A 27,650-nucleotide genomic window follows, 5' to 3' on the forward strand; every position below is an offset into this window, starting at 1 on the left:
GACCAGCCCGGGTCCACTAGCCCTGGGCTCCGGAGGCTGCAGCTCCCAGACCACACTTGGGCACCTGCGCAGGCAGGGCGGGGGAGCCGCCGCCCGGACCAGCAGGGGTCTGCTGCATCCACACCGGCACGCCCGTCCCAGCCACCCAGACCCTGCAGCCCCACAAGAGCGGCGGCCCACTTCGCCAAGATGTCCAAGGTAGCCAAGTATCGCCGGCAGGTGAGCGAAGACCCCGACATCGACAGCCTGCTGTCCACCCTGTCCCCCGAGGAGATGGAGGAGCTGGAGAAGGAGCTGGACGTGGTGGACCCTGATGGGAGCGTCCCCCTGGGCCTGCGCCAGAGGAACCAGACCGAGAAGCCGTCCACGGGCACATACAACCGGGAGGCCATGCTCAACTTCTGTGAAAAGGAGACCAAGAAGCTCATCCAGAGGGAGGCGTCCGTGGATGTGAGTGGGGAGGGAATGGGGGGGAGTTGGGGGGGGGGGAGGGGCGGGGAGGGGCCGCGATGCCGCGATGGGAACGTGCTTTCCTCAGAAGCAGAGTTCCTGTTGGCAGGGCACTGTCATCCCCTGCACCCCCCTTCGCTGTCTCGTAGAGCGGAGGCCGGGTGTGTTGGGACCAGCACCACGTATCACGCGCGGCTGCGAGCCGCCTGGGAGCGGAGGCACCCTTGGGTGGGCGCTGTCAGTTGCCTTCTCCTGGCCCTGCACACCTGGCTTTTTCCTCCCATTCCTCCCACCCTGGACAGTCTCCTGCCAGCCCCTCTTGGTGGACCAAGGCTCACGTTCCAGCCCCCTGGCCGCCTCGCGGCCTGTGGACCATGTGAGGTGACGGGTCAGCTGGGCACCCTAGGGCAAGCTCTGCGCCTCCACCCACAGCTTCCATCTCAGTCCCAGGGGCGTGGAGTGTGTGCTTTCTGGACGGGCATCTGGAGGGAGCAGCCCCCCTTTAGGGGGTCAGGCCGCTTGGCTGCAGGATGAGCTGTTTCCCAGACTCTGGGTGTTCAGCTGCCGGGAGGGGACAGAAGAGGGCAGGGGTCATTGTTGAGCACGTCCACCGCTTCGGGTCAGCTTCTGCAGAGCGGCGTTCTGCTTTCCTGGGTCTCTGCTTATGATCACAGGGGGGCTTTCTTGGGACGAAATAGCCTGGCCTTGCCGGAGGGCGACTTCATCCGGGTCAGGAGTGTTTGGTGGGAGACCGTCCCACCGTGCGCGGCCCTCCTGCTCAGCGACCACTGGCCACTGCTTCGTGCGCTGTGTGCTGAGGGGCCTGCCCAGTTGGGACAGCAGCCATGGAGCCCGCGGTGGGGCACGCGTGGCCCCCTGAGGGTGGGGAGCGGGGGCCCCGTCTCTGCCCTGCCTGCCCCCTGGCCTGAGCGCAAAGCTTCGCCAAGACACTGGGAGGGCGGGAGCTGTTCTGTATTGTGCATTAATATCAAATCATATGCTGGGCACCGGGAACTAGCAAAGCAATAGCATCTTAGGGCAATTATACCTCAGTTTAAAGTCAGGGAGACTGAGGGGAGCCAGGAGCTTCTTATCCTGGGGCAAGGTCCAGGCCCGGCTCTGTGGTGCTGGTAAATGCTAAAACCCCGAAGGGAGAGGCAGCGGGGGGAGAGGGGAGGGGGACATGCTGCAGAGGCTGTGCCTCTGGGGCTGTCAGGACCCACAGGAGGGAAGTGAGGTGCCCCCGGCACTGGCGCTGCTGTCAAGGCCCTGCTGGGCCCCTTGCTCCCAGGCCCCGAGCTCTGAGCCCACAGCTGCAAAGATCCCCAGCAGCACAAAACAGTCCTGATCCGAAGCAAGGCGTTCAGGCTGCAGAACCGGGAAGGGCTCCCACGCACCTGGACGTTCCTCCAGTGGGAGCCGCCCCGTGGCTGGCCGTTGGCACCAGGTGGATACCCGTCTCGCAGGCAGAGCCCGAGTCAGGGGACGTGGTGGGGCCTGGTTGGGGGAGGTGCCCTGGGTCGTTTCCCTTGGGGAGAGGCCCTCAGGCCCCCAGCGCCTTCTCCAGGCCAGGCTCCCGGGGGTGGGAGTATGGGCAGGAACCTGGGACACGGCTTGGTCAGCACCCTTAGCCAAACAGGAGCCTGGTATGAACGCGGCTTTGAAATACCCGGTCTGAGGACCAGCGTCCCTCACTGGGACCTGCCTCGGTCTCCTCATCCCTGCCGTAGGGGCCAGCATGACCAGCTGGTCCTGCTCCTGGGCCGGTGTTAAGCCAGAGGGACTGAGGCACGCAGAGCACTTAGCGAGCTGGGGGGCCGTGGATGCGCGGTAACCGGTGGCTCTGACCTGGTCAGCCTCCCGGGTCAAGGGGCCTGGGAGCCGGGGAGCCAGCCAGAGGGTCAGGGGACCGGTGACCGGCAGGTGGGGCGGGGCTGGGGGTGCCTCTGGAGGAGAGAGTAAGGTGCCGACTGCAACTGACCTGATGACAGTGTTGAGGGCGTGGGCATACTTGTTAAAGGATGCTTGTCTTCCAGATGGGAACACAAAATACCTACGGGAAAAAACCTGCTAGGATCAGGGAACTTGTTTCAAGTCCTGTGGCGAGGGGACCGGGCAGAGTGTCCGCTGGTGGACAGGTGTGCGTGCGGGAGCTGGTGGTGACTGCGGGTGACCGTCGTGCTCACCTCTCTGCTTCTGTGGGTGTGTTGAGATTTCTGTAGTAGAATGTTGGCCGTTCTTTTTTTTTTTTAATAGACAGAGACCAAGAGCAGAAGGCGGGCCCAGCCTGCATCCTGAGCTCCAGCTCTTCCTGGGACAGGGCCCCCGAGTTCCGCACGCTGGCCATTGTGCGGGGTGGGTCTAGGCGGTGGCAGAGACTTTGCTCTGCTTCTCCCACACCGCCTGCTTCCTCCAGGTCAGCTGTCATGTGTCCTTGGGTCTCAGGCGCCGCTGCCTCCAGGGAGTATTCCCTGATTTCCCCCGCCCGCGGCAGGGTCCAGCCCCTCGTCTGATCTCAGTGCTCCAACTCCACGTGTGCCCACCAGATCCCAGCCCATGCTGTCCTCCGGCCGCTTTGTTGCTGAGTCTGCCGTCTTGTGCAGCTCCTGTGGGTCTGAAGGACAGGCTAGCTCTGTCTGGAGAGCAGGGGTCAGTGGGCCCCCCTCCCCTAAAGCCAGGGTGGGGGTGTTGCCCTGTCCTCCCGCCCAGGTGGGAGGCAGCCGGCAGGTGTATAGCCAAGTGTTCAGTGAAACCCTAGTCCCAGCTCAGGTTTCGGGAACCGGATCCCGCCGGTCAGCTGCGTGCTCTCTTTCCTTCCCAAGGGGGAGGGGACCTCCTGCCTGCCCCCCGCCCCCCCACGTGGCAGGGCCGGGATTAGCACCTGCGCTCAGCCAGGAGCGGGCAGCTCAGCTGGCCTGGAGGAGGCCTCGGTGGGTTCCCCCCCGGGGTAAACTCCAGAACCAACCGGAGGCCCCCCGCGAGCCACTGCACCCAAGCCTCCGAGCTCCCTTGGTCACTGCCCCCACAGCCCCCACAGCCCCCCACCTCCAGACTCAGCCCCCCCAGCATCCGTGGTACCCCCGCGGGGGGATGTGGAGGAGCAGGGCGGCACCAGCCCTCAGGCTGCCCTTTGCCGGAGCCCTGGGCAGCACGGCTCCTTGCTTAAGGAGATTAACCCCGATGGGTACACAACCAAAATAGCCCCGGAGGCCAGGCAGAGGGGCAGAGAGGTGATGGGAGGTGCCGGCGGGCACCAGGCGAGTCCAGGTCCCACCCTGGGCGAGAGCTGCCTCCGCCTGTCCAGGCTGAGAAAAAGCCACTGGCCATTTCCTTTTTTTTTTTGGCCATTTCTTAAACTAGGTGGTGGGATCCGTGTGCGTTTGTTTTAATCACTGTTAATCACTGTTCTCACTCGTGTATTATGTAGTTTCTTCTGTCTATATAGAACATTCAGCTTAGTGAATTTTGAGCACGCGAAGCTCCTGCTTGCAGCCTTCGGCTGCCCCCGGGGGCTGGTGGCCTCCTCAGCAGGGGTTCAGCTAGGTCCAGGGATAGAGAGGAGGGGGGCAGGACCAAGGAGATCTGGACGCTGAAGCCCAGCAGTGCTGGGGGCGCAGATGGGCAGGGCTAGGTGAGCGTCCCACTGACCAACAGGAGGTTGCTACCAGCATCGGGCAGGAGGGGGCTCAGGGTCCCCAGGGCGGGAGCAGAGCCCACACCCACCGTCTGTGCCCCCCCAGGAGGCTGGAATGTCTGTGTCAGACCACAGCTTAGCTGGGCCCGGGTGCTTGGAAGATGGGGTCCAGGCCGCTGCACTCACAGCAGCAGGGGAGCACCAAAGCATAGCTCGGTGGAGGGGGCGGGGGGGGGGGGGTAGTTGATATTCAACGCCTGCCAAGCTGGATAAACAGGAATAGCCTTTCCAGATCATTCTGAGCTTGTTTACCAGACCGCTCCTGGTGTAGATGGTAAAGGAAGAAGGGGTCTGGATTCAGAGTCTGTCCCCCTGGGACTGACTGGGGTGGGGGGCGCCCTGGTGTCTGGAGCCCGAGCGGTCTAGGTGGGACTCTGCTCCAGCCCCTGACCAGCTGGGGAGCTCAGCTGGTCCCCTTAGGCAGTGCTCAGGACTTCCTGGACCAAAGGCCTCATTGGTGTGGCTCCCTGAGTCAACAGTATTACCCGTCAGATGACCTTGGAGGGGACTGTGACCTTGGAGGGACTGTGATGGGTGCTGGACGTGGCACAGAGACTTCCCCTCCCCCCCAATACTGCAGATTTTAAGCCTGGGTTTGCGCCAGATCAACTTTTTCTCAATCTCTCATGAGGTCAAAAAACACCCTGCTGGGGCCAGTGAGGGGCTGAGGGACAGTGTCCGGGAGACCAGTGAGAACGGAGTGTTTCATTACTTCCTGCCCCCACTCCCACCCTGTGGCCTGGTTTCTTGAGCCTCTGCCTAATTATCTTATGCTCAAGGGCCAAGTCCCAGGGCTGGATGCGAGTGGGGCAGGGGAGATGAGGGAGGTTTTGGCTGTGAGCCCTCCTTGTCTCTGGGGTCCCTGCAAAAAAGACCCACTGGTTTTCAGGATGCTGGTCACAAACAACTAGGAATCGGACGGCCTCCTGCCCACACCCCCCTGTCCCCCTCCCACCCCCATCCCCCAGGGGGGTCCTCCGCCTGTCATGTCCTCAGCCTGTCTTCCGCATCCCGCACGGGGCCAGCAGGACCCCTCCTGCCCTGAAAGGAGGACCATCCTGACACAGAGGGTGGCAAGCTGGACGTCAGGGCAGGGTCTCCAGAGGCAGCTGGGCCCAGACTCAGACCTACCCTTCGCTCTCTGAGCACAGGATGCTCATCCACGAGACGGAAGTCATGCCCATCACCGTGCACAGAAGGCACGCGGCAGGCTTGGGGCTGGGGCCGGGGGCTCCACCCTCCCTCCAGTCCCTATAGGCAGGGTTCTCGGACTGTGTTTGCGTTTCTAAGGAGGCAGGCGGATTCCACTACATCATTAACTCTCCAGCGACCGAGTGAGTTCCTAGCAGGCACTGTCTAAATGCTGGGACAGAGTAGTGAGGAAGACAAGGGGCCATGGTCCTGAGGTCATGTTCTAGTGGCTGAGACAGACAGTGCTTGTACAGACCATTCACAGCATCTACACACAGCACAGGTAACATCTGTTTGTTGTAAAGAATAACCTAGTTTTAGGAAAGAGTATAGGACCAACCTTCTTGGTGGGGGCGATTCCAGCCAGGCATCAGGGAAGACATCGCCCAGAGGTGACAAGCAAGCAGGCCTAGGGTGGACTGAAGGGTCAGCCACAGACTATCCAGAGGGCAGGGCAAACACAAGGCCTGCAGCAGGAGCAGGTATAGCCATCAGAGGCCAGCCAGGCCTGTGACTGGAGTGCGGGAGCCCTGGGCTAGGGCAGGGGTGAGACTGGGAGTAGGCTGGATTCAGGTGAGGTGCGGAGGGGCTCAGGCAGAGCAGGAGGTTCAGGCGATGCAGGAGGTTCAGGTGATGCTGGAGGGCCAGTCGATGCAGGAGGTTCAGGTGATGCAGGAGGATCAGGCGATGCAGGAGGTTCAGATGATGCTGGAGGGTCAGGTGAGGCAGGAGGATCAGGCGATGCAGGAGGTTCAGGTGGTGCTGGAGGGTCAGGTGATGAAGGAGGTTCAGGTGATGCTGGAGGGCCAGGCGATGCAGGAGGTTCAGGTGATGCAGGAGGTTCAGGCGATGCCGGAGGTTCAGGTGGTGCTGGAGGGTCAGGTGATGCTGGAGGGTCAGGTGAGGCAGGAGGTTCAGGCGATGCAGGAGGTTCAGGTGGTGCTGGAGGGTCAGGTGAGGCAGGAGGTTCAGGTGATGCAGGATGTTCAGGCGGTGCTGGAGGGTCAGGTGAGGCAGGAGGTTCAGGCGATGCAGGAGGTTCAGGTGATGCTGGAGGGTCAGGTGAGGCAGGAGGTTCAGGTGATGCAGGATGTTCAGGCGATGCTGGAGGTTCAGGTGACGCAGGAGGTTCAGGTAATGGAGGTGGGTCAGGTGATGCTGGAGGTTCAGGTGATGCAGGGCATCACAGAGCAGCCTGGGGTGCTCCCAGTGGGTTGGATGGTGTTGGAGGGTTTTGAGCAGGGGAGAGATGTGATCTGATCTCCGTTTTTAGAAGCATCCATTGTTCTGCCAGCTGCACCAACGGCAGGAGGACAAGATTGGAGCTGAAGGGTCTCGCAAGAGCTCAAGGATGGTTTGGGGAGAAGTGCTCAGATATAGGAAATGTTCTTCAGGTAGCACAGCCAGGACTGATTGACCTTTTGGGGTCCAGAGAGGAGTGGGGGAGGCTAGTCTGGTCTGAGCCAGGGGTACATCTGGTGCTGTTTACTGACATGAGGTGGGATTTGAGGTGAAGGGTGCTCGAGGAGCTCAGCAGACCCCACGGGGAGTGCTGGGTTGTCAGGTACAAGTCTGAGCTGGAGCCTGGGAGCCCAAAAGGTTGAGGTGATGCCAAAACTCCTGAGCCTGGAAGAGGCTCTGAGGGAGCAAGTGTGGACCAAGGACCCTGGCCCTCCGGCAGGGACTCTCTTACTCACCAACGTCTCAGGTGCTCAAGGAGGAAGAGGGGCACTGGAGGAGCCTGGGGAGGGAAATGGGCTCCTGGGCTTGGGGCGGGAGCACCCGCTGCTTCCCTTCCAGCTGAGAGAGGCAGTAAGCTGAGAGCGAGAGCCGCTGTGATCACTGGGAAGACAGGAGCCACCAGGACCCGGACAAGATGCATGTGCGGGCATGACTGGGGGCCTCCCTGGCGGCCCAGGGTTATGACTTCGCCATCTAATGCAGAGGGGTGTGGGCTCCATTCCTGGTCAGGGAGCCAGGTCACACATGGCTCTGGACCAAAAAAGCAGAGCATACACAATCGAAGCACTATTGACACAAATTCAATGAACACTTTAAAAATGGTCCACATCCAAAAAAAATCTTAAAAAAAAAATAAATAAATAAAGAGTGGACTTGAGGAGGACACAGGGGAGAGGGGAGGCCTGCAGACAGGACCCGGAGAAGCTTCCTTCCGAAAGGAAGTGAAGAAATGGGCGGCAGTCAGAGGTCAACATGGATCCCGGGAGTACTTCTTTAAAAGATGGGCTGTTACAGCATGTTCTGTGCTGTGAGGAGGGTCAGTAGTGGGGGAGACCCTCAGGCACCTACGTACTGCAGGGGGGTCACCTCCCACACTGAGGGGGCTCGGCCTCTCGTGTGTGGCTGGTGCCCGTGCCGCTCTGGGGGACATGGGAGAGCCGAGCAGGGGGCGACTGATGGGCAGGAGCTGTGAGGCTGTGGTCAGAGGTCCCAAGAGAAGTGCTCAGTGCTTCCTGGTGTGCTAGGAAAACACGAAACGCCCCCAACGTGAAACCCGGCCTGTGAGCGCCAGCAGCAACAGCTGCCAGAGCTGCCCCCAGGCCCAGCAGACTATCTCCAGGGCATTGGTCCCTGTCCCCAGGCCACCGTGCCCAGTGGGGGGCACCCCTCCGGACAGCTGGCGGTGGGCCAGGTCCAGGCTCCCTCCCTGCTGGAGGGTCACTAGTGCGCAACCTCGGGGGAGCTCTGAGCCTCAGACAGCTTCACTTTCTTTCCTCCTTTTATTCTTCAGCGTCTTGTCTATATCTTATGGACAAGAATGGGTTTTTTTCTAGCATGTTTGTATTGAAATATAAAATACAGAAGTGTACAAAACATGAGTATAGACTTTCCCGATTCTCACAAAGTGAACAAGAGCCAGTGTTGGCAGCACCCTTACCCCAGGCCTCCTCCCTGCCCCCCGATGATTCTGCCCATTTCGAATCATATTTTTAAATTGTAGAGTGTGTCCTGTCACCCATCTTTACATTTGTGAGATTCAGCCATGCAGCTTTGTTGTTTTTTTTTTTTTTTTACCGTCACTGCTATATCTCCTTGTAAGAATATACCATAATTTACTTATCATTTAACAGCTGACGGACACATGGATTGTTTCCACTTGGATGGTATTACAGACCATGCTGTTATGAACACTTTTGTGCATTTTTGAGTGCACCTATGATTTCATTTCTGTTGGAGACAAGCCTACAAGTGGAACTGCTGGAACACAAATGCATAAGGAAGTTTCCGTCTCTTTCCTGTGAACGGAGATGCCCCTACCTAGTCTGGAGTCTCTGAGGATGGGACAGAAAAGTTTGCAGAGGGTCTCACCTAGTGATCTGTGGACAGTGGGCATTTAGTCAAGCGATGGCCCTGGCTGTCACCTCCCCTGGAGCCCATCTTTGAGGGCAGCCGGATGCCTTCGCGTCCGGGGACACCACCCGGCCAGGCCCTCTGCTCAGATGCAGAGCTGCACGGAGGCCCCTGGGGTCGGTCTCTCCATCCCTGGACTCTCCCGGAGAAGGAGGCCTCCTTCATCCAAGGCAGGCAGACCCTCCGCGTTCAGACCCTTCAGCTTCACCTCCTTCCCCATTTAGCTTCTGTCTTAGTCAATCTCAGCATCAGCCTCACTGCTCACGCTTGGTCCCTGCTTTCCATCACCTGCCTGGACGAGACTCACCCTCTGGCCCACCTGCCCAGCTCTCTTCAGACCGGAGAGAACCACACGATGGCTGTGTCAGGGTGTGTCAGGGTGTGTCAGGGCCACTGTGGGTGGCGCATGGCCTCAGCCAGGCCCCCGAGCCCCCTCTGCACCTCGTCGCTTCTTCCAGAGTCAGCCTCCCTCTGGGGGCCCTCCCACCCCGGCGCTCCTCACCCCCCAGACCCCGGGGTCCCAAGAAACCAGAAGCCTTCGGGTGAGAGAAGCTTCACGTTCCTCTTCTGCTTCCTTCAGACCCGTCGGCTTCCGAGGGCGTGAGGGCTCCCGCCTCCCATCTCACCCGGGAAAGGCAGGCCAGCCGCCAGCTCCTCCAGCGCCCTGCTCCCCACACGCCTGTCTTCTCTCCAGGCCTGCTTCTCGCTCTGTCTCTCCCTGCGTGTGTCTCTGTCTCTGCTCTCTCCCCGCCCCCCGCCCCCACAGGACCCAGCACCCTGCTTCCCACCCCGGCCACCCTCCTGGGCACGTTGGCTGGTCGGTCTGGTCCGCGCTTCCTCTGCCCCGACTCCACCTCGCCCCTCGGTGCTCAGACCAGCCCTCTGGCTTCCTTTCCTCTCCAGCTGTGCCCGCCCACCTTCCCTGGGGTCCAGACGCCACTGCGTGCAGAGCCCTGCCCTCCGCCCGGCCGCGGGTTCACCGCAGCCCCTGGGCCGGCCTGCCCGCCCGCTGGCCCAGTTCTCTATTCTGAGTCCAGATGGTTCACTTGCCTCCTAGACTCCTCAAGTGTCTCAAGTTCAACTGGTCCAAGAATAAATTAATCATCACCACCCTGGAGCCTGCCTCCCCCTGCCCTGTGCTCTGCTGAGCAGGGGGCTGCCTCACCCTCTGCCATGCCCCCAGTTCTTCTGGCAACAGAACCCTGATGCCCTGGCCTCCCGGCCCCGTCGCCCACCCTGCCCCCCACCCCCCATCCCTCCCGACTCTGTGTGCAGGGTCGGCTCCGCACACACCCGCACACGCCCGCAGACACCAGCACACACCCGCAGGCCGAGGGGACTGAGGAGAGGTGAGAGTGCCCTTCTCACCCTGCTTGACGGGACTTGCAGAAATTATCAATTCATCTCTGCTCTTTGGAGACTATTGGAAAACATGACTTTGTGTCCAAAGCCTCAAATGGAGAGAGACTTGGCGTGATCCCTTTTTTCCAGTTCTTGTAACAACCCATAGAGTCATCCACGAGTTTACACCCCGGGGCCCCTGCGCCCGGAGAGGCCCAGCCCTCTGTCCCCTCAGTTTGTTCTGGACAGAGTGAGCCTCAGGGACTCAGTTTTAACTTCCCTTCTTTCCTTCCCTGGATCGTCTCTTACCGGCCCCCCAGGGACCCGAGGTCACAGGCTGCATTTTTAGCCAGACCCACTGAGTCCTCCTCTGATCTCGGGGCCCCCGAGACACACTAAAGGGATTAGTGACCAGCCCCACGTTCAGGCAGCTGCGCCATCGGCACCCGTCACTGGCTCGCCCTGAAATGTCTGCAGGACCTGGCAGTTTTGCCTCTAGACCCAGAGAAGGAGGGGCTCCTGTGGAGAAGTGGCTTCAGGCAGGCCTCCCCTTGGGCCAAGTGCGGCCTTGCTCGTGGCCTTGCAGGCCCACCCGCGGAGAGGCCGGGGTCCAGACGTGCCGGTTCTGACATGCTGGTTCTGACCCTGTCAGGCACGCCGTACCTCTTGAAGCCAGACGGTGAGGCTGGAGCGAGCAGGGAGCAGGCCATTAGAGATGAGGATCAGCTTTTCCCTCCAGGGCTCTGCAGGAGGACCAAGCCTTGCAGAAAATTAATCACATGACTATTTCCTCAGTTCTCCCAAAGATGCTAAATAGCTGGTCCCGTTCGAAACATGGAGGAAAGAAACTAATTCACTGCATACACTGGACACCTTAGTGTATTCTCTTGCAATCCCCACGGACATGGGCTGACCCTTTTGCCTTGACCTTTACTCTTTGCCCCACAAGGGGTGAGCTGTTTTGCTTGTACCAAATGTCCCCAAGATGGATCATCTGCCCTACTCCAATGGTAGAGGACTCCCACTTCTGCGCCCTGTCCCGTGTATTATTTAGAAATAATGTACACTATTGCCGAACCACCAGGACAGTGTCCACTAATGACCCAAATGCCGAGGACACCGGTGTCTTAGTGGTCAGGGTTCCTGCAAGTTAGGGGAGGGGGAGGCTTTGTGTTTTACTCCCTACCCCTGTCACTGGAGGTGCTGTTTCTTCAAAGAATAGTTTATCTTAAACCTTTTATTTTGTATTGGGGTATAGCTGATTTACAATGTTGTGATAGGTTCAGATGGGCAGCAAAGGGACTCAGCCATGCGTGTACACGTACCCGTTCTCCCCCAAACTCCCCTCCCAACCAGGTTGCCACAACACATCAGACAGAGCTCCCTGTGCGCTGCATAGGCAGCCGTGCTTGTCGGTTATCCATTTTAAACCCAGCAGTGTGTCCACGTCCACCCCAACTCCCTAAGTACCCCCCCCACCATCCCCCACCCCAGATACCCGAAGTTCCTTTTCTGAGTCTGTGAGTCTGTTTCTGTTTCCTAGGTAAGTTCACTTGTATCATTTCTTTAAAAGGTTAATTTATAATTGTGGTGTCATAAGGCTTATTATAGACGATATCAAAACATAGGGGAAAGAGAGGAAACAACCCGTGATTCTTGCCTCACTAGCTCAGCGAGGCAGCTGTGGTCACGTCTTGGGCGTGCAGGTGTGTGCACATGTTTTCTTTTGTCGCTGAGGTCACTTCATGCACAAACACACATACTCACACACGTGGTCTCCTGCTTGATGTGATTACTATTTGCTTATCACTTGGTAGTCATCACTTTCCCACATCACTGAAAGTCCTTCCTGAACATCACTTTCAGGGCCATTCCCCTCCGTTGTACAGCTGGGCTGAGCCATTTGCCTATATTTGGACATTTCCATGGTTTCCAATAAACTCACTTTCCAAGTCCCCAAGCAGATCCTAGACATGGGCTCCTTCCCTTGGCCTTTGGCATCTGTCCCCAGAGACACGGAGCCAAACCCCAGGATAAACAGAACTGTTCACACACTGTTCCCAGCTGAGCCCTGTGAATAGATGAGCGAGACAGACTCGGGAAGGGGAGGAAAAACAGCCTGGACGCGGGAGACGCCGGGGCTGATGCTCGCCCCAGGATAGGAGATGAGAGGCTCACCCGAGCTGCCAGCTAGAGGATCGAGGTCCTGCCGGGTGGCAGCCATCCGCCCCAGGACCGGGTCATCTCTGCGCTGTGATGGGGCAGGCGTGCGGCTTCTCTCGGTCGTGGGAGCAGAAAATTGTTCCTACTGACAGAGAGGATGAGGTTCCAGCCTGGGAAACTGCGAGCGTGGGGAGATGTCAAAGGGGCCCCCTGGGCACCCTCCTGCTTCTGAGAACCCAAGGGCCCCCAAGGCCCCAAAGCCCAGGCACCAGTTCCCACCTCAGAGGAGCAGAGGACGGGGTCCTGGCCCCGCAGCTGCAGGCAAGCTCTGGGATGTCCCGGGACGCCCACCCACCAGCCCCAGCCGCCCCCCACGGGCTCACCCACACACTGTCTGAGTCCCATCGAATCAGTCTTGCAGTGTAGACGGGATAGGCAGGGTTTAGCCTGCTTGTCAGACACAGGAGCCAGGGCCAAGGAGGTCACCCAGCTGCGACGGGGAGCATCTCCAGCGTTTCCTCCTGACTTCACGTCAGCAGAAGGAAGCCTCTTGGCCTCCATTCGGGGCCTCCCCTCGAGCGGGGTGCAGGCAGTGTGCCCTCCGGGGCAGGGGGTGCATCTGGACCCGCTGGCCTGGCCACCTCGCCCTCGGGGGTCTCGGGCGGGCTCCTTCTTGACACAGATCCAGAGCTCCGCCAGCTCCCACCCATCCCCAAGGTCCCCTAGCTGTGGCTCCACCTGCCCCTCCCGTGCTGCCGGGTCACTGAGGGTCTTTAGGAGTCACACAAGCCCTTGGTACTTAGGGCTTTGGTGCTCGTCACAGATGGGAAGGAGGGGAGGGAGGGGACCACCCACACCAAGCAGGTGCAGTCACTTTGGACCGGCCCTGCTCCGCGTGGGACCTGTCCCCGCAGGCGGGGCGGGGGGTGACAGTTACCAAACTCCTAGGACTCAGTGGGGAAGAGACTATAAGGTGTCTCATTAGGGATCTTATAACGATCACAGGTAGAAATCATTTTGGGATGGGTTCAAAACATTTTTTTTAATTGATACTTTTAAAACACAGGATTTATTAGAAAATCTTGTCATCACCCCTTCCTGTGTGTGTCCCCAGGGCATATATTCACAGAGAGGAATCTGACATGGGCTGGGTGTATGTGCACGTGTGTGTGTGCACATGTGTGTGTGCACACTTGTGCGTGTTCTGGGAAATGGAAGAATAGGATTGATTCAAGGTTGTTTAGTCAATGCTCAGAAATTTCGATCTGCAAGGTTAGTGACTCTGCCCTTTCTAATTCAGGGACATTGAAACCTCAGCACACACAGTATTAAGGTTCATTTCACTTGTATCTTTTTACTCTTTTAAATGTGGCTACTAGACCATTTAACGTTGCTGGTGTAAGCTCCCTTATGTGTGCAATGGATTTTTTGTTGTTTAGTCACAAAGTCGTGTCCGACTCTTCTGTGACCCCATGCTGTGGGATTTTCCAGGCAAGAATATTGGAGTGGGTGATGGGGCTGGTCTAATATAGTATTTTCAAGAATGGTCCCAGGCACATAGGCTCGTTTCATATTTTCAGTCCTTTATCTAGTCTTTATCCTTTAGAAATGAAAGCAAGAGGAGATAAACAGTATGTAAAATAAGATTTTGTTCAGTATAACCCTTCTATCATTGTTTTAAGAGGAAGAGCTCTTCTAATTATCTTTAAATTTTTATTGTGATAATTCACATACCATAAAATTCAGCCTTTAAAGTGTGCAATTCAGTGTTTTTTTCTAACTAAATCACTAATCTGTGCCACCGATTCCATTCCCTAATTCCAGGATATTTTCGTCGGCCCCAGAATAAACCCCGCACCCACCGCAGCTCCTCCCCAGCTTCCTGCCCCCAGATCCCGGCAACCCTCCCAGTCTCTGTGGCTCTGCCTGTCCTGACGGTCCCGGTGATGGAGACGCACACACATGGTCTCGGGGGTCCGGCTCCTTCTACTTACCGAGCTTTCCGGGTTCACCGGTGTTGGACGTGGCACTTTATTGGTCTCACAGCTGAGCAGTCTCAGCTTGTATGGAGACGGCACCCTGAGTTTATCCAGCAGCAGTGGAGGGATGTGTGTGCTGGTTCTGCTTTGTCCTGCTGTGAGCAGCGCTGCCGTGGTGAGCATCTGTGTGTGTTCCGTGTGAGAGGTTTGCATGGACTGTGGCTGTGCGTCACCTAGGGCTGGGATTGCTGGGTGGAAGGGTAACTCTGTGCTCAGCTGTTTGGTGACTGCAGGCTGGCTTTCCAGAGCACTGCGCTGACATCCCTCCAGCTGGGCATGAGGAGTCTGGCTTCTCCACCACCTCACTTAGTGAGCTGACTTTTCCCACAGCCATCCTATCTGGGGTGAAGCGCTCCTCAGTGGCTTTGCTGACCTCAGAGAACACAGGTTTATTTCGGGAGACAAGGTGGCCTGCACTCGAATCCCTGCCCTCTTCCTGACGCTCCTTCTCCAGAGTCGCCCCCTTATTCTTGTGGCTTCGCTGTTGCTCCCACACCCACCACCCTCAGATCTGCCTCTCAAGTCCAGGTCTCTCTCCTGAGCCATCCACCTTACAGGTCATGCTGGGTCGTCCTGGACCAGGAAGCGATCATCCCACGTCCTCCAGCCCCCCATCCCACCCCTAGGTGTCCCAGCCCCCCACTCCATCCTTCTTCAGATGGTTTAAAGCGTCACCATCTCTCCAGCCAACCGAGCTGGAAATCCTGGGACCAGTTCCCACTTGACCAAAACTCGTCCACTGTGCCGAGTGGGCATAGAATTAGCCTCCTTGTGGGCACTGCTCAGCCTCAGCCCAGGTCACGTCGCACAGAACTGTCTCCCTGCACACAGGCCGAATGGCCCCTCCTTGTGTAAATGTGCGCCTTTCTGTCACCCGCCTTGTGAGGCCTACGCGTGCAGTCTGGGGTCTGCAGTGACTTGGCCCCAGGGCGCGGTTCCTGGCTCAGCCTCTCCAGGTGCAAACCCCCGGGTGCGCTGTGCCCCGTCGAACCGTCCCACGGGAGCGTCCTCGCCTGCTTCCTGTCCTAGTTGAGCCTCTGCAGGGGGGTCTCTGGGAGGCTCCTCCTGGCCCCCTCCCCTGCGTGATGAATAGAGAGGCTCCCGTGTGCCACAACTAAACCAATAAACTGAAAAACTAAGTGGCCCTCACCAGCGCGTTCCGGACTCGCAGCTTCAGCCTGCCGAGGGTGGACGTGGGACTGCGGGGCCCACGGAGGGCAGAGGGCAAAGCCACTTGTTTGTTTCTAGAAGTGCTTCCCCAGTTTCTCCAAAAAAGGGTTTGCTACAAGCTTCTCGCCATGAGTCACCAGACCGGTTGGCCAGAGACTCAGGTCCCTGAGGACCACAGAGACACCAGGCCTGGCCTTCAGGGCCGAGGAGCCGTGGCCAGACCCTTGCTTCTGCCCAGGAAGAGGCTCCGAACCACCCTGGGGGGAGTCCTTCCCAGGGCCGGCCCATTGCAGCCGTGGCCCCTGCTGACCGGAGCCCACTCCCCTTCAGGGAAGCGCCCAGTGACAGCAGACAGCCCCTCCCTTCTTTGAGGCTCTCTGAGCTCCTAGCAGGGGGTCAGGCCCCAAAGTTGCCCCGGGAAGGTCTCCCGGCCATCTCTCTCTCATGGAGTGCTGGCCCTGAGGATGCTGGGCAGCCAAGGGGTAGAGTCTGGTGGGGTGCTCCGTGTGGGGGCCAGGCCGCCCCTTTTCCAGGAGAAGCTGCTCTCCTCCGCCTTCCACTCACAGGGCAAATTAGACGCAGAGCTGGCCTGGCCACAGGCTAGATGGTGTAGATGGTGCCCTGGATCCCAGGTCTACAACATCCCACCATCCAGGGAAGTAAAAACAAACTGTTTACACTGACCTAAAAGGAGGTGCCCACACCCCTCCAGCCCTTCTGGGAGGCCCAATATTTATCACTGACTTCCTAATCGCTGGAGCTGGGCCAGGCAAGGGTTGGGCTCCACGGAGGGTCCCGGCACAGTGCGGCCAGGCTGTGTGATGTGGGGTCACCGGCCACCTCTGTCCCCACCCACCCTCCACCCCTGGCCTAAGGCATCTTGGCTTTTTTTTTTTTTCTATGAAACTGAAATATTTATTTATTTGACTGCACTGGGTCTTAGTTTTGGCAAGTGGGTTCTAGTTCCCCAGTCAGGGATCGAACCCAGGTCCCCTGCATTGGGAGAGCAGAACCTCAACCAATGGACCACTGGGGAAGTCTTGGAAACGGAAATATTTAAAGGCCATTTCTTGTGTGTGTGGAACAACTTTTGTTTTTTTCCTGATCACAAAAGTAATTCAGACCTTATCTGTTCGTTTAGGAAAGTGTTAGACGGCCAGTCCCTAACACACACCAGATAAACCCGGCGGGACTCAAGGGCTGCACTGAGACCCTTCGTGGTTGGGGTTGGGGTGAGAGATTATCAGCAAAGAAGAGCAGGAGCCTCTGAGCAGGGGGAGCGGCTCTGCAGAGGCCCAGCTCCGTCCCCTCTGTGCTGGCGGCGGGCAGGCAGCGGGCGGGGGGTCACGGTTTCTCCCACGGGGGCCGGCAGGCCTAGGATCAGAGAGGCCCGAGGCTGTGGTGGGAACGGACCTGGGGGAGGGCAGGCCCTTGGGAGTGTCTGCAACGACCCTGGTGAAGGCGACAGGAGCCTGGACCAGAGGCGCACGAGGGGTTCGGGGGCTCGGGGGTTAGGCAGTCAAGGCAGGACCTGGCTTTGGTCCAGCAATGCCACTTCTGGCTGCAGATCCAAGAGGAAGAAATTCTGGGTTCGGGCTCTTGGAGGGTCCCGGTCAGGCAGGTGAACTGTCCGTTTGGAAGGACCTCCGCCTCACTCTTGCCCACGAACCTTCCTCGGCGATGATGGGGTGAGAACTGGGTCCGTGGACGGGTGACTCCAGCCCAGAGGGGAGCCGCCGGGAAGGCAGCGGGAAGCCAGCCGGTGGGCGCCCGGCCGAGGGGTCCGGTCCTGAGGTTCACAGGTCTCTGGTTTGGAAGGGCACACTCGGCCTCTCCCCGCTGCCCTGCCTTTGGGACAAAGCAGTGAAAGCGGAGAATCAAATGTCAAACAGAGTAAGGTGGCTGTCAGCAGCCCGGCCTCCAGCCTCCCACTGGGCCTGGGGCGGCTCCTTCTGTTTAGTCTCTTTCACGGCTGTCCTGGCCGTCCTGGCAGCAGCTCTGAGCTGCAGGCCTGTCTGCCTCCCGGCTCCCACTGCCCACCAGCTCCGAACATTCTGGAGGCTGGGGCCTAGCTGACCTAGGGCCTCTGGGCTTCTGCTGGGCTGGGCCTGCTCAGGGGAGGCCGTGAGGAATGCAGCGGTCCCCCAGCTGTCCATCTTTCCATAGGATGGCGGGCCCCCCGCGTTCTCGCCCAGCAGCCCGCCTCACTCTGCCCACACGTCAGACCCGTGGCCTCAGCGGTTCTGGGCTGCGGGGGGGGCGTGGCTGGGAAGGCGGGTCAGGGTCCTCAGAACCAACCACCCAGCCCCAGTCGTCCCGTGCTCGGCCCTCCTTACGCACACGGGCCCTCGGCGTTTCTGTCTCAGCACCCCGCCGTGTGGGAAAACTTACACGGGAGGTGGAGATCAGGGCTCAAACCCACTCCTGCAGCAGTTGAACAGGAAGCCCAACGGCTTCCAACCTTCGTTCCCACCGGGCTGCTTCCCCTTCTTGCCAACCTACCTAGGCAGAGGCCGTGGGCACCCCCAGTCTAGCAGAGGCCGTGGGCACCCCCCCCAGTCTAGCAGAGGCCGTGGGCACCCCCCAGTTTAGACGAGGCCATGGGCACCCCCCCCCAGTTTAGACGAAGCCGTGGGCACCCCCCCAGTCTAGACAAGGAATCCAGGGGGACCAGGGATGCGACTGCTCCCCGCGCGACCCCACCCCTCAGCTCCTTGGGGGACTCCCACCCTGCCATCCCCACACCCCGGGCTGAGCCTGGCGCCCAGCACAGAACTGACCCTCCGTGTGTCCTAATCTTGGGAGCCCAGGGGACCAACGCCAGGTGCGTCCAGTGCTTTGGCCACACCAGGGAGGGTGGCGAAGAGGCCAGGAGATCTGAGCTTGACCGCCAGACCTCCTCACTCCCCTCCTCCAACACGCCATCTGCAGAACCTGGAAAATGTTAGCACCAACCCCCGGAGTCTGCTTACCCTGTGCACACTCTGTCCAGAAGTGGTGAGTGCTCTGTGTTTATCTCTGAGGCTCTATGGTGACGCGACAGTCGTTCGGGAAGACACAGGCTCGTGGGGACAGCGCAGCCCGAGACCCTCGGGGAGGTCATCCCAGGTGAGGCCCCCAAGTGTCCTGCTGAGCCTGGAGTCCAGCTCACTCTGCCCACCTGGACAGACGGATGGACAGAGTGCTCAGGAGTAACTGGACGGAAGGCTAGCGTCAAGGCCTCAGGGCAGAGTTTGGGAAGCAGGACGCTGGGTGGAGGGGAAGAGGTTCAAACCCCAGGGCTGGAGGCCCGGCCTCCATCGGGGGCAGAGCTGCGCTGGGGCAGGGGTGGCCGCCGTCTGCACAGTGGGTGTCGGACGCTCCCTGGCTGAGGGTTCAGAGAGTGGGGGTGGGGGGACAATGCCCTCTACAGACGTGACCGAGGCTGGGAATGACCGAGGTCCCCACTGGCAGGATGCTGGGGGCCCCCCATCCCCAGCCAGGCTGTCCCCAGGCGGCCCCGATGCAGCCCAACCTCTCCAGGGCGGCCCTTCTGAACCCCTCGCCCGCAGTCCCTGGGCTCAGAGCCTGCCAGGCTCCAGGATGCCCTGGCAGAGGCTCTCCTCTGAGGCGCGCGCTCCAGGGCAAGCCCACGGGTGGTGCTGCAGGCTGGGCCCCAGCCCTCCCCTAGGTCCACATGGACTTCTAGGGGACGATGCCCCTGGCCGCCCTCCCGACAGGCCCTGACTCCGTGTGGCCTCGTGCCGGGAGCTGGGAACGTGGAGCGTCCGGGCCTCAGACAGCGAGAAAAGGCGCCGCGCCCCCACAGTGCAGGTCCCAGAGCCCAGCCAAGGATGGAAACCCCACTCCCCACCCCGCTTGCGGGGGCCAGCCAGCTGCCAGTTACGGGCTGTAGCTGAGCATGCGTACAAGCCCTGGGTGCCCCAATTATGCTTCTGAGTAGAGCGCCCTCCTTCCTGGGGTCCCCGAGCTCCAAGCTGGGTCCGGTTTCCTGCAAAGCTGGCGAACGCTGCCTGTGCACCAGGCAGAGTCTTCCCCACGGCCCTCAGGCCTGCGGTTTTCTCCGGGAAGCTCAGCTGTGGCACAGCCACAGTTCGGTCTGACGAGCTGGCCTCGGCCTCCCTCAAGGCTCCTGCCCACAGACCCCCAGGGACATGGGCACTGCCGCCCCTTGACTCGCAGCCCCAGGAGCACCCCGAGGAGCTTCCCCCAAGGCACTCCCGGAACTCGTGGACTCCCCCGGAACTGAACTTCGGGAGAACCCAGGCTCCTGTGCCTGTGGAAAGCAAGGGGGCTGGAGCGGGTGAGTGCCCCAGGTCCCCACGAGTCCTGGCCCTGTGATCCCCAATCCTGTCGTCACGTCTGCCCCCTAAGGGAGCTGCCCACCCGGGGACTGACAGGGCCCCCAGCCCGTGGCCAGCTCCACCGCCCCCCCCAACGCCGTCCTGCCCTCCTGTGTAGACAGACAGCCCTGACAGCTGCAGGGACTGACGTCGGGGGTCCTCAGGACAGGAGGGAGAGCTAGGGGGTTTGAGCACGGAGCAGGAAGGCCCCGGGGCTGCTTTCCCAAGGAGGTGGAGCCTGACCCAGGAGGAGCCGGAAGCAGCCCAGGCCTGGGTTGGGGGGAAAGGCAGATGTCTAAGGGGCCCTGCCCCACCCCGAGGCTGTCAGTACCCCCAGGACTTCGGCGGAGGCTGGGAACAGAGAGCGGGCAGTCAAGTCCCTGCCCCCAGTTAGGATGCTCCTGACACAGACCCTCAGGCCCCTGGCAGCCCTGGGGACACAGACAGTCTGGGCAGCATCGCTGGGTCTTGCTGTGAGGCAGGAGCAGAGGTCACCCGACCCTTGCGGCCGTGCCCCCTCCTAGACAGCAGAGCTGGTCCTGCACCCCTGCACCCCCTACCCGCTTTGGAGATGTTCCCTGGGCTCTCCTCCCTCTGGGGGCCTGCAGACACCTCCTGCAGGTGCCTCAGGCCAGGATCCCTCCTCCGCAGGTGACAGGTCACAGGAAGGACAGAGGGGACCTGGGCTTGCAGGGCATAGGTGGGTGGACAGGCCTGAGCGAGTGCGGACGTGGGGCAGAGGAGGGCTTGGCCTTTGCCCTCTGGGGTTTTCACTTTTAGGGACTTCCTGACAGACAGGCTCCCTCTGTCTCCTGCTTTGGCAGCGCAAGGGGGAAAGACTCTCCCTGGCCAACCAGACAAGACGTCCGGGAAACAGGGCAGGAGGGGCCTGAGGTGGGGGACAGACACTGCGTCCCTTCTGCCAGAGACCTGTCGCCGGATCCTGGCCAAGCGAAGGCACAGAGCAAAGGCCTGAGGGACTTGGGACCCAGGAGCTGCTTCTGACCCTGACCCACCACAGGTCTCTGCCACGCATCACAGGTCCTCAACAGTTTTTCCAAGGTCATCCTTTCCACTCCCCTGTCTCCACGAGGAAGTCCCAAACCACCCCCGTGGCTTCCCTCGACCCGAAAGCGTCACTGCCTAGCCTCTTCCAGAGGCCTGCGGACCTTCACCCATGGAGGTCTTGTCCCCCCGCCCAGCCCTCCCAGTGGAGGGGCCAGGGGCAGAAGCACAGCAGGAAGCACCCCCAGCTCTGGGCTGGCTTCTCCTCAGATAAGCAGGGAGGAGCTGCTGCCCAGAAACCAGGCCTGCAGGGCGCGGGCCACTTCTCCTTTTAAGGCAGCATCTGCGTCCTCAGCCCCAGCCCCACTCATTCCTGACTGTTTGGAGGAAATGATGATTAATCAACACCCACTGCCCCCCCCTCGCCTGTTTTTCATTAGGTTCTTTTTAAAGGGCTGGCGCACCCCCTCTGGAGCAGACACGCAGCAGGTCCCAGCCCACGAGGTGTGGGGGAGCCCGTGAAGACAGAGAGAGGGGAGAGGGAGGGCCAGAACGTGCTGGGGGCGGGCGTGGGCACCAGGAGGCAGGCTCACCCCTGCCAGCAGGGGGATGTGGGGCTTTGCCCCCCACCCCCTGGGAAAGGTCAGAAGTTACATCGAATTGGGGGCGGGCCACAAGTGAGACAGGCTGTAGCCTGGGTTCTCCCAAACACGGGGTGAAGCCAGCCAAGTTATCTCTCTGGATCCCCAGGTCCCCCTAGGCGAGGCCTGTGAGCACCGTGGGAACTCTGGGGGTAGCGGGCAGCAAGGCTGCCCATCTGGGGGCCTCACCTCCGTCTGGGGCCAAGGGCCCCGGGCCCAGCCTCAGCCCAGCTCTTCGAGTGGACAGCATCCGTGATGGAGCCACTCTGAACCTGGGGGCAGAGGGGCTACCTGGCCACCTGTAGGTGGGTGGTCTGAGCGTCCTACAAGGGCTGACCGCAGACACCCCCTACATACACACCAGGCCCCTCACCCGCCTTGTATTTGCAAGCTTCTCTCCCCCTTTTTGAATCAAGGCACAGTCACACCCGTCCTGCCCAGGCTGAAGCTGCTCTAAAGGGTCACCTGGTTCTGGGAGCCCAAGAGTGAGTGGGGGGGTGGGGGGGTCGGGCCGTGCGGTGACCCAGGCCTACGGGGCAGGAGGGAGGTTGCATTCCAAGGCCGTGGCTCACCAGGCCCGGTGCCCTGCAGAGGAGCCAAGGATGTCGGCTGCTAAATACACCCCAGGCCAGTCCCCAAGGGCTGCACTCTCAGCCCAAGCACACACTGTTTCCAAAGGACTGAGCAGCACTCCAGTTCCCCCCGGGGGCGTGGTGGGGTGGGGAGGCTCAGAAGGCCGTGGTGGGCTTCTGGCCCCTCAGCCGCTCCTAGAGACAGCACACCTCCCAGCAGTCAGGCCGTCATCCCCCTGCTAAGGGCATGGGGCATCCAGGCTGCCAGCTGCTCTGGAGTTGATCACACTTGAACAGTAAACCTAATAATTCGTCCTCGGCAACTAGCTGCTCCCATGGCTCTCAGAATAAGGTGTTGACTTCATGCCCCAGCCTCCAGCTCAGCGCAGCAGCCCCCCAACGCCGCCCATCTCAGCAGGACCCAGTGGATCCCAGGCTCCTCACAGACAGTGGTGGTCCTTAGCGAAGTGCTTACTGGGAAAAGAAGGGAAATAATGTGGGCTTCTCAAAAAGTCACATATATGTGATATAAAGGAACATCCCATATTGTTACCGTCAGGCCACAGTCTTCAGATTATAAATAACCAATCCCTGAAAACTTTGCGACGTCTACACAATTTTTTTTTTTTTAAGATGCCATATGCACTTGGTTTGCTTTTAAAATAATTAAGTAAAAACTTAATAAGGTCCCTTGGAGAAGGAAATGGCAACCCACTCCAGTACTCTTGCCTGGAAAATCCCATGGTCGGAGGAGACTGGTGGGCTATAGTCCATGGAGTCACAAAGAGTCAGACAGGACTGAGCGACTTCACTTTCTCTTCATAAGGCAGCTGGTTCAGGAGGTTAGCTTCCTTCAGGTAGGATGCTGGTCATGACAGATTTGATTTTCTGTGGATTCTGTTGTCTTGGGCGCTGCCAGGTAGGTGGTTTGTCGTTTGAGGTCACACTTTGAATCCACACTTGTGGTTTTTCTGTAGCTTGTCTGGGTCAGCGTGAGGGGTGCTGGGCTCTACCTGGGGGGGCTGTCCCCTTGAGCCCTATGGACGGACTGGCTGTCCCTGTTTTCCACTCTGGATTCCTGCAGGCATCTTCTGATGAAGGAGCTTCACGATATCTCTGGTGGAAACTTCTAAACAATAAAATATATGTCTCAAACGGAAAACAAACAAAAACAGGACCTGGGAAACAGGGTCTTAGAATGCACCCCTTCGCTCCTCCTGCCCCCAGGCCCGGGTTGGCCACACTGCTGGGGACACGTGGGGACTATGGGGTGCAGAGCCCCCCTCCCCTCTCTCTAGTGCCCAGAGCCGGGCGACCCTGCAGAGCGCCTTCTAGGGCTGAGACAGGAGGGGTGGCGACCATGCCTTGACTCAAAAGGAAGAGAGGTGCTCGAAAATACATGCTTCTTTATTGATGGCTTCTTATTTCCGTGAGATGAGGATGGTAGGCAGGATCTGTAAATATTCCTAAGTGAGAAAATAAAGTGTGATTAGGCCTTTGTTGCTCTCTCCAACCATATTTTCCTTTGGAAAGGTCTTGGCTGTAAAACCCCAGGACTTGAGACTCACTTGACCTCCTGGGAGCCGGGCAAGGCCCCGGGGCTCCTGCCCAGAGCACAGGAAGCAAGGGTGCCTATAAACCCAGAGATCAAGACAACCGATGTGTGAATGAGTACTGTAAAAAATCAAATGTCGTGCAAAAAAAACCCCAAGACAGACAAAAATGTAAAATCTCAAGGAAAGATAGCAGCAGCCTTGGGGATGTTCCCCTTTGCCTCAGGTTCCAGCGAGGCCGAGCAGGTCCCCTGTCCCAGCTGCCCGAGACAGAGAGGGTGGCTCTGGGCCTGAGGTCTGGGGAGGAGGGCTGCGGACCCCAGGGTTCCCTCCGGGGCCTCAGTAGCTGGCGTTCTGAGTGCGATGTCAGCGGGGGCTCCGCACGCGACCCCAGCCCCACACAGCGCTGTCAGTGGAGACCGTCTGAGTGGTCCCCACGCTGTCCCTGGGCTCCTTCCTCTCTCTCTGAAGCCAGCTCCTCATGTTTATTTTTCTTTTCTGCATTCTTAGGAGGGCAAGCAAGTGGAGACCAAGACAGATGCAAAAAAGGGAGAAGACAAGGGCAGAGATGCTGGCAAGAAGCCCCTGGGCCCCAGACAGGACTCAGACCTGGGGAAGGAGCCCAAGAAGGGTGGCGTGAAGAAAAGTGTCTTCAGGGACAAGGACGAAGCTGATGGCAGGAGTGCAGAGAGGCCCAAGGAGGAGAAGCTCATCAGGGGCCTGGAGAAGGGCCGGGTCAGGGCTGTGGTGGACAAGAAGGAGGCCGGGAAGGAGGGGCCGGCCGCCCCCCGGAAGGATGAGGAGAAGCAGAGGAGTGTGAGCAGAGACAAGGGTAAGAAGGGCGAGCAGCCCGAGGCGGCGAGCAAGACGGTGGCACCCGAGAAGGCCAAGGGGCCACGGACGGGTGAGGATGCCCGGGTGGAGGCCCAGGAGCTGAAGGGGGCACGCGGGGACAGGGTCGCCAGGTCGGAGGACGAGAAGGCCAAGAAGGAGGAGCCCCGCGAGGCAAAGGCCCCCCGAGAAGACAGCAAGACCCCAGCAGCAGAGAAACCCGCCCCTGGTGCCCCCACGAAGCCTGCCGACGGGCCCGCCAAGGCCGAGGAGGAGGCGGCCCCCAGCATCTTCGACGAGCCCCTGGAGAGGGTGAAGAGTAACGACCCGGAGGTGACGGAAGTGAACGTCAACAACTCGGACTGCATCACCACCGAGATCCTGGTGCGCTTCGCTGAAGCGCTGGAGTTCAACACGGCTGTCAAGGTCTTCGCCCTGGCCAACACGCGGGCAGATGACCACGTGGCCTTTGCCATCGCCATCATGCTCAAGGCCAACAAGACCATCACCAGCCTGAACCTGGACTCCAACCACATCACCAGCAAAGGCATCCTGGCCATCTTCCGGGCCCTGCTGCAGAACAGCTCCCTGACCGAGCTCCGCTTCCACAATCAGCGCCATATCTGTGGCGGCAAGACCGAGATGGAGATGGCCAAGCTGCTCAAGGAGAACACCACGCTGCTCAAGCTGGGCTACCACTTTGAGCTGGCCGGGCCTCGCATGACCGTCACCAACCTGCTCAGCCGAAACATGGACCGGCAGCGGCAGAAACGGCTGCAGGAGCAGCGGCAGGCACAGGAGGCCCAGGCGGGGAAGGCGCTGCTGGAGGTGCCCCAGGCCCGGTCCCCCGCCCGGGGCTCCCCCAGGCCCTCCCTGCAGCCACCCCCCAAGGCCGCTCCTAAGAACTCGCCGGGCAAAGGGGGTGCCCTGGCCGCACCCCCCCCACCGCCGCCGCCCCTGGCGCCCCCGCTCGTCATGGAGAACCTGAGGAACTCACTGTCCCCGGCCACCCAGCGGAAGATGGGCGACAAGGCCCTCCCCGCCCAGGAGAAGAACTCCCGGGACCAGCTGCTGGCGGCCATCCGCTCTAGCAACCTCAAGCAGCTCAAGAAGGTGGGCACTGGGCCCGGCCGTGGGGCCAGGCTGAGGGGTGGGCCTGCACCCCCTCCACGGCGTCTGTCCATCCTCACAGGAGCTTCCTCTAGCCATTCTCCCTGTTTCTCCCGGAAGAGAAGCAGCACCTTCAGACCCTTCCTCCAAGTCCGCCCCCCACCTCCCGCCCCGTTCCCCAGGCCCACACGGCCTTTGTTTTCCTAATCCCCTCTTAGAACCAGTCAGGCCCTAGGGGTCAGGTTACCCCAAAGGTCAGTCCCTCCCCGGAGAGCCGGCTTCTCAAAGCTCAGCCTCGCCGGGTGGCAGAGTCGGGGTCTTTCACCAGGCTGACCCCGCCTCTCCCGACCAGGTCCCTCCTGAGACACAGTGCAACCTTGACTGTCCCCCCCAGTCACTGAATGGCATCAAGTTTTTACAGAAAAGGGAAAGGGCCTCCTCTGCCCGCAGCTCCTCTGTTTGAGAGCCCAGGAGGAGAGGAGGGCGAGGCATTCCAGGGCCCCCCAGGCCCCCTCCTCTAAGCCGTCTGCTCTGCCCCGACAGGTGGAGGTACCCAAGCTGCTGCAGTAGGACCGGGCTGCAGGCGCCACCCGCCACGCCACGCCTGCCCAGGCCCCGCTTCCCAGGGCCGCACGGACCCCCGCCCGCCACGCCAGCTGCCCTGCTCTGGACATCCCTGCCCTACTCTGGGGGACTGGAGGCCGCGGCCACTCCACGAAGGGTACCTTCTCCCCTCACTTCTTTTTTGTCTCTGACGCTCTCCACCACTGTCTCATTCCTGGAACTGGCGGTTCTGGACGAGAAGAGTCCTACTAGCACGTGACAGAGAAGACGGCACCCCTGGAGCCTGAGTGCCCGGCCAGCTGCCAAAGGCCTAGGAGCCGCGAAGGGGGTCCCTGAGGGGTTATGCTACCTGTGGGTCCACTGCCCCCAGGGCCAGGATTCAGGCCTCTGAGGAGCCCTGGGGGCAAGGCCGCTGGGCTGGTGGCTCCCTGTGTGGGGCAAGGCTGTTAGACTGGAGGGCCAAGGGCCCGGGGGAGAGGGCGGAGGGGCTGCGGACACCCCAAACCCCTCCCTGCTAAGCAGAGGACTTGAGGGGCCTGGCCTGGTGGGGGTTGGGCTGCGGCGGGGAAGAGAGAACAGACAGCCGCTGGACCTGAAGGCTGGATGCCAAAGCAGAGGTTCCCTCACATTCACCTGCTGCTGTACAGATAGCCGATCTGTCCTCCGTGAGATTTTATAATATATACGAGCCTTCAGCTCTGAGTGGCCGTGCCCGCCTGGGTGCTGTCCCCAGGGTCCTGACGCTCACCCCTGCTCCGGAAACGCAGGCTCCCGGCCCTGCCCAGCCGGCCACACAGGAGCTCCTCGCAGGGGCCGGACTCAGTCAGGGGGTGCTGCCCGGGGTCCCTGGGTGCAGCACCGAGGCGGGCGACAGAGCCAGGACCTCGATGGCCACATGAGGCGAGCGGTCCGCGCCACTCCGCGCCCCTCGGTGCGGGCTGGGGGCCGGCGCCTCGAGCAGCCCCGGTCAGGAGGACCGAGGGTGAAGTGACCGCGGGGCAGTGCCCAGAGGGTGTGCCCCCGGGCCCGCCTCCCACTGCCCTGACGCCAAAGGCGTCTCTCCGCTTTGGAGCCGTGCCGGGCCCGGGGCCCAGTTCCTCGCGTCCACCACGCGCCTGACCCCAGGAGCCCAGTCAGGGGTTCTGAGGCGACGCCTGCACGCGGTCCCCGCCCCCCTGTCCGTGAGGTGGACCGACGGCGGACACGGCAGGGCCGGAGTTGGACTCCCACCCGACCACACTGCCCCGCGCCGCGCCCAGGGCCTCGAGCCCCCGCGGGGCCGCGGCTTCAGGGCGCGACGCTTCCGAGGGGACGACCCCTCACGCTGTGCCTGGGGGTGGGGCTAGGCCCCGCCCTCCGCCTGCTCTCCCGCCTACGTCATCCCCCGCCCCTTCCACGCCCCCCGCAGGCCGATGACGTCCCCCTCACGTGCCCCTCCCCGCTCCTCCCCCGGCCCCCTCAGGCGGATGACGTCCCCATCACGTACCCTCCCCCACGTCCCCCTACCCCTGCGGCCCCCGCAGGTCGATGACGTCATCCTCCCCGCCCCGTCCCCTCCCCCCGCAGGGCGATGACGTCACCCTCCCCCGTTCCTACCCCTCCCCCTCGCAG

General features: G+C 60.7%; 1 protein-coding gene across 2 annotated transcripts; it reads left to right on the forward strand.

The window, feature by feature from the left end:
* Positions 1 to 26,746, forward strand: LMOD1 (leiomodin 1). 2 transcript variants are annotated; one of them, XM_043923154.1, is made up of 3 exons: positions 1 to 450; positions 24,045 to 25,478; positions 26,019 to 26,746. In XM_043923154.1, exons 1-3 carry the CDS (start codon positions 190 to 192, stop codon positions 26,043 to 26,045), a joined length of 1,722 nt encoding a protein of 573 aa, XP_043779089.1. In that variant the 5' UTR covers positions 1 to 189; the 3' UTR covers positions 26,046 to 26,746. The 2 variants fall into 2 exon arrangements, with proteins under 2 accessions (XP_043779089.1, XP_043779090.1); XM_043923155.1 differs by lacking the exon at positions 1 to 450 and adding an exon at positions 14,141 to 14,365.
* Positions 26,747 to 27,650: the final 904 nt, after the last annotated feature.

Source organism: Cervus elaphus, chromosome 14 (assembly GCF_910594005.1).
Source record: "Cervus elaphus chromosome 14, mCerEla1.1, whole genome shotgun sequence".
NCBI classification, from domain to species: domain Eukaryota; kingdom Metazoa; phylum Chordata; class Mammalia; order Artiodactyla; family Cervidae; genus Cervus; species Cervus elaphus.

Excerpts from the sequence above, each read along its gene's own strand:
- LMOD1 (XM_043923154.1), top strand. The coding sequence starts at position 190 with ATGTCCAAGGTAGCCAAGTATCGCCGGCAGGTGAGCGAAGACCCCGAC. Across the intron at positions 451-24,044 it reads AGAGGGAGGCGTCCGTGGAT|GAGGGCAAGCAAGTGGAGAC; the intron begins GTGAGTGGGGAG and ends CTGCATTCTTAG. Across the intron at positions 25,479-26,018 it reads ACCTCAAGCAGCTCAAGAAG|GTGGAGGTACCCAAGCTGCT; the intron begins GTGGGCACTGGG and ends CTGCCCCGACAG.